At 44.2% G+C, this 9,722-nt stretch overlaps 1 protein-coding gene across 1 annotated transcript; it reads left to right on the top strand.

Annotated features, from left to right (window-relative positions):
- The first annotated feature begins 1,974 nt into the window (after window positions 1-1,974).
- On the top strand, window positions 1,975-2,727 carry RNF186 (ring finger protein 186). Its single transcript, XM_007491273.2, has one exon. The coding sequence runs from the start codon at window positions 1,975-1,977 to the stop codon at window positions 2,725-2,727; it is 753 nt and encodes a 250-aa protein (XP_007491335.2).
- The last annotated feature ends 6,995 nt before the right edge of the window (window positions 2,728-9,722 follow it).

Genomic DNA, 9,722 nt, shown 5'->3' on the forward strand with positions numbered 1-9,722 from the left:
AGTTTCCTCATTTGGAAAATGGTCATAATAATATCTGTAGTACCTACCTCAAAGAATTGTTGTGAAGATCAAATGAAATAATATATGTAAAGAATTTTGCAAGTATTAAAATTCTATATAAATGAAAAGTGGTTTACATGATGGCACATGTAAAATCTGTATGAGATTGCTTACCATCTCAGCAAGGGGCAAGGGGGAAGGGAAGGAGAGAGGAGGAGAATTTGGTACTCAACAAAAATATGTTTAATGTTAAAAATTGTTTTTACATGTAATTGGATAAAAAAACAACTTTTAAATATTATTTGAAAACAGTTATTATGAATCTTCTCTCCAAAATGTTATTAGAGAAAGGGATGATAGATTTAGACTTGAAAGGAACCTTAGAGGTCTTTTAGCCTAACCCTCTTATTTTACACATGAGGAAATTAAACCTGAGAAAGGGAACCAGGGAAGAAGAAAGGAGGAAGAAGAAGAAGAAGAAGAAGAAGAAGAAGAAGAAGAAGAAGAAGAAGAAGAAGAAGAAGAAGAAGAAGAAGAAGAAGAAGAAGAAGAAGAAGAAGAAGAAGAAGAAGAAGAAGAAGAAGAAGAAGAAGAAGAAGAAGAAGAAGAAGAAGAAGAAGAAGAAGAAGAAGAAGAAGAAGAAGGAGAAGGAGAAGGAGAAGAAGAAGAAGAAGAAGAAGAAGAAGAAGAAGAAGAAGAAGAAGAAGAAGAAGAAGAAGAAGAAGAAGAAGAAGAAAGAAAGAAAGAAAGAAAGAAAGAAAGAAAGAAAGAAAGAAAGAAAGAAAGAAAGAAAGAAAGAAAGAAAGAAAGAAAGAAAGAAAGAAAGAAAGAAAGAAAGAAAGAAAGAAAGAAAGAAAGAAAGAAAGAAAGAAAGAAAGAAAGAAAGAAAGAAAGAAAGAAAGGAAGGAAGGAAGGAAGGAAGGAAGAAAGAAAGAAAGAAAGAAAGAAAGAAAGAAAGAAAGAAAGAAAGAAAGAAAGAAAGAAAGAAAGAAAGAAAGAAAGAAAGAAAGAAAGAAAGAAAGAAAGAAAGAAAGAAAGAAAGAAAGAAAGAAAGAAAAGGAGGAGGAGGAAGAGGAGGAGGAAGAAGGAAGAGGAGGAGGAGGAAGGAGAAGGAGAAGAAGAAAGAGTGGTAGGTAGATGACTCAATGGATAGTAGGAAGCCAGTCCAGAGACGGGAGCTCCTGGATTCACATCTGACCTCAGACACTTCCTTGTTGTGTAACCCTGGGCAAGTCACTTAACCCCCATTGCCTAGCTCTTACCTCTCTTCTGCCTTGGAACCAGTTCAGTATGGAATCTGAGATGGAAGGTAAGGATTTTTAAGAAAACAAAACAAAAGAAGAGAAAAGAAAAGAAAACAAGGAATGGGGGCAGCTAGGTGGTTCAATGGATAGGGAGCAGTTATGGAAAGTCCTGGGTTCAAATTTGATCTTAGATACTTCCTAGCTAAGTAGCCCTGGGCAAGTCACTTAACCCCCATTGCCCAGCCCTTTCTGTTCTTCTACCTAGGTAAGGGTTGTTGTTGTTGTTGTTTTAAGAAGAAAAAGAACCAATAACTAACCCTGCTGGTCAAAACTAGAGCAAGATGAATTCCAAGAGCACCCTATCCCCTCTCACAGATGCCACGCCTGATGCCCGCAGGACCCAGAATACCAGAACCTAAATTCTTCAAATGGGGCCTGATGCTCCCCAGAAGAGAATTGACCCCCCTGCATGTAAGATCTGATTCTCTTTCAGCTGGGGGCCTCAGCCCTTTGAGCATGACAAAGTCTCCTGGCCTCTGAGTTACTGATTAATGATGAATTAAAGGGGAAAAAAAAAAGCATACACACGTACCAGGGACAGCACACCAGGGGTTGGAGCCAAAAGGCAGCTGCCACTAATGACTCAGGCACGTGATGAGGGAAAAGCAGCAGATAAAAAGCCTTGCCTAACTTTATCCAAGCCCCATCAGACCAAGTTGCAGCCAGGAGTATGTCCCGAATGGAGGGGACCCAGGGCAGACTTTCAGAGGGACCAGGGACAGATTTACCAGACTCGGAAACTTTCCCAGTAGTCTGTGTCCATGCTCCAGAGCAGGCAGAAATGGCCCAGCCTAAATCCCTGGACGCATCCATTGCTGAAATGGAGTTTCTGGGACCCCCCAAATCTGCTGAGGGAGACTTGGAGTGCCTGGTGTGCTGCAACCGCTACACCTATAACCGGCTGCCTAAAATGCTAACCTGCCAGCACACCTTCTGTGCTGTATGCCTGAAGCTCCTGCTGACCATCCAGGGGGACTCATGGACCATTATTTGCCCCCTGTGCCGAAAGGCTACATCTGTGCCCGGGGGCCTAATCTGCAGCCTTCGGGACCAGGCTGAAGTGGTGGGGAAGCTGGGGAGAAATGGCCCGGAGGTTCAGCTCTCTCCCCAGCAGTTGGCTCAGCCCATAGGAGGAGAGATGCCCATCATAGTGGAGGAGGAGAGCGAGGCTTCCACAAATGCCAATCGAGTGGCTGCCCGGAGACTGACTATCCACTTGCTGCTGCTGGTGCTTCTTATCTTCCTCATCCTCCCCTTCATCTACCCTGGCGTGATCCGGTGGGTCTTGGTCTTCATCGTGTGCCTGGCTCTGCTGCTCTCTTCCATATTCTGTTGCCCACCAGGCAGCAGAGGCTGCTGTAGTCCTGCCCAAAGCCCCCTGCCCAGACAACAGAAACACAGTCACGTGGCCTCTATTGCCTGACAGGTCTCTCCTAGGACATCCTCAGCCACCTAGAGAAAGGGCCAGTTAAGACTCCCAAGAAGGGAAGGCTCCTTCCAGCCAGAGACTTCTGGATTTCACAAGGAACATGAAGCTATGAGGGCCCTCTCTGCTACAATGGACCAGCTGTTTGTCTTCTTCCTGAATGGAATATTCTCTGCCTCATTGGAGTCAAATATTGAAAGGGTGGCTGGTTACAGAGTTTTGAAGGTGAGGATCCTAAAAGGACCCCATTAGGCACAGCTCCTGCAAAGCCTTATTTTTGCTTACCACTACAGGGTAGCCTCCAGTCTAATATCTAGGCTTTAGATAAGACCTATTTGGAGTGGAGATAGAAGCAAATAGATGAAGAAGGAGAGGACCTTCGGGGTATTGCTGTATTTACTTTTTACTTTGAACTGGAACAATGATTACTAGGTGGGTCTCACCTTCTACCTCTTGAAAATGAAGAGACTGGACTAAATAGTCTGCCAGTTCTGGTGGTCTTTGCTCATATTTTTTTATTCTAAGGCCTCTTTCAACTCTAACATTTTATGTTTCAAGCCTCCTAGCTCTAGTGCTCCCTGTTCTAAGACTCTTCCCAGTTCTGACGCTCTCTGGTCTAAGGTTCCCTCTAGCTTTACAATGTATATTCTAAGAGATAAAAGATCCCTAATAGTTCTGACATCCTTTCAATCTGTGGTTCCTATCCAAGGAAGAATTGATTCATGTGCTTCCTGGCATTTGAATCCCCATTTGAGCTTTGTCATAAAGATAAGAAGAGCCATAAATACAACGGTCCTTTCTACCAACCTCCACCCCTTTCCAATGACTGTTTATCTGAAATTTTCATTTAATGTGTCACATCTTGGGTGAAGACCAGGGTCAGATGAAAGTCCTTCTAGGCCTTAGACCCCTCTGTTCTACAAACCCTTTAATGAATGCCTTTTTTAAAATGTATTGATTGGGGCAGATGGGGAGCTTGATGGACAGAGAGCCAGGTCTGAAGTCCTGAGGCCCAGAGTTTTAAATCTGGCCTCAGATAGTTCCTAGCTGTGTGACCCTGGGCAGGTCACTTGACCCCATTTGCCTAGTCCTTACCACTCTTCAGTCTTACAAGTGATACTAAGACAGAGGGTAAGGGTTTTATTTTTTTAAATATATTGATTTCCGTGGGTAGATGGTCAAAACTACCTTATGTGTCTATATTCAAGAAGAGATTTTTATTACAATTTTGATATTGTCAAGGTCCCTGGGTGCCTAGCCAAGGGAAGATGGAGAATGGAGAAAATAAGATTTTTGACATTTAACCAATAATTCCTCTTGGGAAGAAATGAAAAAAATGCCCCTGGGGCCAGATAAGTCTCCTGTCTGTTCCTAGGATGACTGTATAAAAATGAAAGGCTTGGATCAGATGAATTATAAGGACCTTCCCAGCTCTGACATTCTCTGTTCTAAGGTCTCTCCCAGCTCTGCCATTATCTGTTATAAGCTCTCTCCCAACTCTGACATCCTCTGTTCTAAGGTCTCTCCCAGCTCTGACATTCTGTGTTCTAAGGTCTCTCCCAGCTCTCACAGTCTGTGTTCTAAGGTCTCTCCCAGCTCTCACAGTCTGTGTTCTAAGGTCTCTCCCAGCTCTGACATTCTCTGTTCTAAGGTCTCTCCCAGCTCTGACATTCTCTGTTCTAAGCTCTCTCCCAGCTCTGCCATTATCTGTTCTAAGGTCTCTCCCAGCTCTCACAGTCTGTGTTCTAAGGTCTCTCCCAGCTCTCACAGTCTGTGTTCTAAGGTCTCTCCCAGCTCTGCCATTCTCTGTTCTAAGGTCTCTCCCAGCTCTGACATTCTGTGTTCTAAGGTCTCTCCCAGCTCTGACATTCTCTGTTCTAAGGTCTCTCCCAGCTCTGACATTCTCTGTTCTAAGGTCTCTCCCAGCTCTGACATTCTCTGTTCTAAGGTCTCTCCCAGCTCTGACATTCTCTGTTCTAAGCTCTCTCCCAGCTCTGCCATTATCTGTTCTAAGGTCTCTCCCAGCTCTGACATTCCCTGTTCTAAGGTCTCTCCCAGCTCTGACATTTGGGTTCTAAGCTCTCTCCCAGCTCTGACATTCTCTGTTCTAAGGTCTCTCCCAGCTCTGACATTCCCTGTTCTAAGGTCTCTCCCAGCCCTGACATTCTCTGTTCTAAGGTCTCTCCCAGCTCTGACATTCCCTGTTCTAAGGTCTCTCCCAGCTCTGACATTCCCTGTTCTAAGGTCTCTCCCAGCTCTGACATTCTCTGTTCTAAGCTCTCTCCCAGCTCTGCCATTATCTGTTCTGAGGTCTCTCCCAGCTCTGACATTCCCTGTTCTAAGGTCTCTCCCAGCTCTGACATTTGGGTTCTAAGCTCTCTCCCAGCTCTAACATTCTGTGTTCTAAGGTCCCTCCAGCTCTGATGTTCTATGTTCTAAGGGCCCTCCCGATATCCTGTGCTCTGTTTCTAGTTGGAACACAACTGTGTCTTTTAGAGAAATTCAGGACTTAGAGAAATAGAATGGTGCCCTTGGGTCTGCAAACAGTTGATTGTATCATAACTGGAAAAGGTCCATGAATCTGGGGTTCCCTGTGCCTCAATAATCACCATCCTTTCCACTATCAGTGAACATTTGTTGGTTAATGGCCTATGGGGGCTTAACACGGCTTAACACTGGGCTAGGCAAACACTCCAGTCTCTGGGTGCTTTCCCATCTTTGATGGGAAAAACCATGTCTCACTCAGGAAACAAACGAACAAAGCAATTTCCTCTGAATGCATAGAATTTGGTATTTTCTTTTTTTAAATGTGCTTCACCTTCCTAAAAATTATGTGTAATGTATATAATTTTATATATGAAATATATATATTTATAAATAAATTCTATCTGTATGTATGTGCATGAGTTTCCAGTTATTTTTTTCTCTGCTCCCCAGCACTGAAGTTTGGGGGTTAGAGGGCTCTGGGACAACTTACACATTGGACTTTCCAATCACTTGGGATAATCATCATCATTATTAATGCCTTTGGAATAAAGACATATGGAAGAAGAAGGGAGGAAAGGGGTGATATAGAAGAAAGAGTACTAGAGTATCAGTCCCAAGACCTGGGTTTGAGTTCCATCTCTGCCACAAACTTATCATTTGAGCTTGGGCTGGTCACATCCTTCTCTTAGTTATTTCATCTGTAAAGTTGTTGGGAGGAAAAGAAAGGAAATGAGACTAGACTCAATAGATAAATGGTCTCTGAGGCTTCATTTAGGCAGCTCAGTAGTGTAGTACATAGAACACTGAGCCTAGAGTCAGCATAACCTGAGTTCAAATCTGCCTACTAGATATCTGACCATGGATTGGTCACAATCTCCATTTGCCTCAGTTTCCTCACCCATAAAATGGGAATTATAGCAACACCTATCTCACAGGTTATTGTGAGGATCAAATAAAATAATAATTGTAAAAACACTTAAGACAGTGCTTGGTATATAGCAGGTGTTTAATAAATGTTCATTCCTTCCCCTTATTAATAGTATGCTGAATAAATGCTTGTTCCCTTTCCCTTCATTCGACATTGAGTCACGTATATTTAACTGCCATATGAATCCTAGGATGCTGCTTCTTTAAAATGGATATTTCATGTTTGTTTCTGTGAGCCTATGTTATACACCATTGCCAGCTTATTAGCATCTTGTACTTTTCATACGTGATCAGGAGAAGACTAGCCCTCATGCAGTATCACTCATAAAATTCAGACAATCATTTTGGACTTTTTTTAGCATTACTTTCCTTCTTAGAATCAATACTATGTATTGGTTATCCAAGGCAGAAGGACTAGGCAATAGGGGTAAAATGACTTGCCCAGAGTCACATAGCCAGGAAGTATTTGAGGCCAAATTTGAACCTAGGACCTCTGGTCTTTGGTCCTGGCTCTCAATCCACTGAGCTACTCAGCTGCCCCCTATTTTGGACTTTAAGATTTAAATTAGTTGAATAATGTTTCTGATTGTGTGACTCCCTTGTTCTTATCCTCCCAGCTAGGCCCTTCCATCACCCCTACCCTGACCCAACTTTTAGTCTTTAGTTCTTCTTACCAAGTGGAAAGACGCAGATTTTAGGTATGGGAAATTCACCCCACTAGTTTTGAGTCTATTCTGCCATTAATTCACTTTGTGATCTCAGGTTAATTCTAACCCTCTTCGGGCCTCAGTTTTGCAGTCTGTGAAAGGAAGAGAGTCAACTAAGTGGTCTCTAAGGTGCATTTATAATGATATAAAGCCTCCCTAGCAAGCCCAAACACCCTCAAGTACCCTAGAGTACCTCAGCACACCATTGGAGAATCACTGGAAGAGAGACCAAGGGACACAGAATGGTACATATGAAAAATAGAGCCCCAGAGGGAGGCCTGTGTGTTCACATCCAACATGATTTGAAGTTATAATTATGTACAATATGATTAGGCCAATGCAAATATGGAGTGCAAATATGGCTCTAATATAAAGTATACACGGCCTGGAGTCTCAGGACCTGGGTTTTAATCCTAGCTCCCTCTGACTGATGACTAAGCAATCATTGCTCCTCTCCACATTTTATATTCCTCTACTATACAGTGTTGGGGCTGGACTAGATGGTCTTTTAAGCTCTGACATTCTGTTCTAAAGGTACCCCCCAGTTCTGACATCCTCTGTTCTAAGATCCCTCCCAGCTCTGACATTCTCTGTTCTAAGGTCTCTCCCAGCTCTGACATTCTCTGTTCTAAGGTCTCTCCCAGCTCTGACATTCTCTGTTCTAAGCTCTCTCCCAGCTCTGACATTCTCTGTTCTAAGCTCTCTCCCAGCTCTGACAGTCTCTGTTCTAAGGTCTCTCCCAGCTCTGACATTCTCTGTTCTAAGCTCTCTCCCAGCTCTGACATTCTCTGTTCTAAGCTCTCTCCCAGCCCTGGCATTCTCTGTTCTAAGGTCTCTCCCAGCCCTGACATTCTCTGTTCTAAGCTCTCTCCCAGCCCTGGCATTCTCTGTTCTAAGGTCTCTCCCAGCTCTGACAGTCTCTGTTCTAAGGTCTCTCCCAGCTCTGACATATTCTCTGTTCTAAGGTCTCTCCCAGCTCTGACATATTCTCTGTTCTAAGGTCTCTCCCAGCTCTGACATTCTCTGTTCTAAGCTCTCTCCCAGCTCTGACAGTCTCTGTTCTAAGCTCTCTCCCAGCTCTGACATTCTGTGTTCTAAGCTCTCTCCCAGCTCTGACATTCTCTGTTCTAAGCTCTCTCCCAGCTCTGACAGTCTCTGTTCTAAGGTCCCTCCCAGCTCTGACATTCTGTGTTCTAAGCTCTCTCCCAGCTCTGACATATTCTCTGTTCTAAGGTCTCTCCCAGCTCTGACATTCTCTGTTCTAAGGTCTCTCCCAGCTCTGACATTCTCTGTTCTAAGCTCTCTCCCAGCTTTGACATTCTCTGTTCTAAGCTCTCTCCCAGCTCTGACAGTCTCTGTTCTAAGGTCTCTCCCAGCTCTGACATTCTGTGTTCTAAGCTCTCTCCCAGCTCTGACATATTCTCTGTTCTAAGGTCTCTCCCAGCTCTGACATTCTCTGTTCTAAGGTCTCTCCCAGCTCTGACATTCTCTGATCTGATGGTCCTCCTAGTTCTGAGAACATTCATTGTTCCAAGATCCTCCCAGCTCTAAATCCCATGGTCTGTAAAGTCCAACATATTTTGAACCCAGAGACCTGGAGTAAAAGAAGGAAGGAGCATAACACTTGGGATCGATGTATGCTTGCTTGTACCTCTAATTCCTTCTCCCTTTGATTCTAAGAGCAGTATGTCATGGTAGCAAACAGTGGTATAAGTCATGGGATCTAGTCCCAAGGCTGTGTGACCTCAGATAAATCATTAAACTTCTCAGTTCCCACCTGTAAAATGGATATAATTCTCCCTGCCCTGCCATCCTCACCAAGCGATAGCATAGATCAAATGAGATCCTTTAGTGAAATTGCTTTGAAGTCAAGAGCACTATATGTATATATATTTTTTAAAGTCTTTGCTCCCTCCCTAACTAGCACCACCCACCCATATTCCCTCACTCCATCTCCTGTTGACTTGCTTGGGTGGGGGCTCAGATACTTCCTATGGCCACCCCCACTGTGGCCCTGCCAGCCCTGAGCAGTCTCCAGTCACTGGTGCCACAGAGGCCACCTGTCCCTTAGATTGCTCCTCCCCAGGACAGAGGGCATCAACAGCAGCTGTTTCCCTTGGAGGTAAATAAGGAGACAGACAGCATAAGGAAAAGTAAATGTGGGCAAATAAAGCATTTAGCCAGAGAACTGAGCTCTTGTTTGGGGAGGAGCCCCTGGTGGGTGGAAACACTGTTCAGCACTGACCCATGATTCCTCAGTGTACCCTTTGACTGGACTGGCTGGGCATCTGGGGATCATGGCCTTGGGGAGAAAAGGCGGCTGTCACCAGATATTATTTAAAAGGTTCTAGAAAGTTCTCCACTCAGAAAATAGCTTCTCCCATGTCCTGCCTCTGCTGCCTGAAACCCCACCATTAGAGTTTTGTTCCTTGCTTCTTGGGGACTTGGGGCACTATTTTGAGTTGAATTCAAGAGCAAACACCAGCTGAAAAGAGATTTAATGAGAGGATGGCGGGTACATTCATTAATCAAACCGATTAAAGAATTATGAACAGAACTCTGGGCTAGAGAACTCCTCTGAGACAGGTTCCCTCCCCTCCTAGAGCATAGCATATTGGAGAATTGAGACACCGACACAGAGGACTAGAATACAGACTATTCAATGACAAGCTATTAGAGAGGGGCATTACCAATTGATGGGACCTCTGTTTAACCGCCTGGATATGAGGGGGGGGGCTGGACTAGGTGGTCTCTAAGGTCCCATCAGCTCTTTCAAGAGGCACAGATGAGGGCAAAGGTAGAGGCAGAGCATTCCACCAGGCAAAATGAGCACAGGGGAGGGGTGAGAGATGCTCAAGGGACAGTGAGTGG

Source organism: Monodelphis domestica, chromosome 4 (genome assembly GCF_027887165.1).
Source record: "Monodelphis domestica isolate mMonDom1 chromosome 4, mMonDom1.pri, whole genome shotgun sequence".
Lineage (NCBI taxonomy): Eukaryota > Metazoa > Chordata > Mammalia > Didelphimorphia > Didelphidae > Monodelphis > Monodelphis domestica.

Excerpts from the sequence above, each read along its gene's own strand:
- RNF186 (XM_007491273.2), top strand. The coding sequence starts at position 1,975 with ATGTCCCGAATGGAGGGGACCCAGGGCAGACTTTCAGAGGGACCAGGG.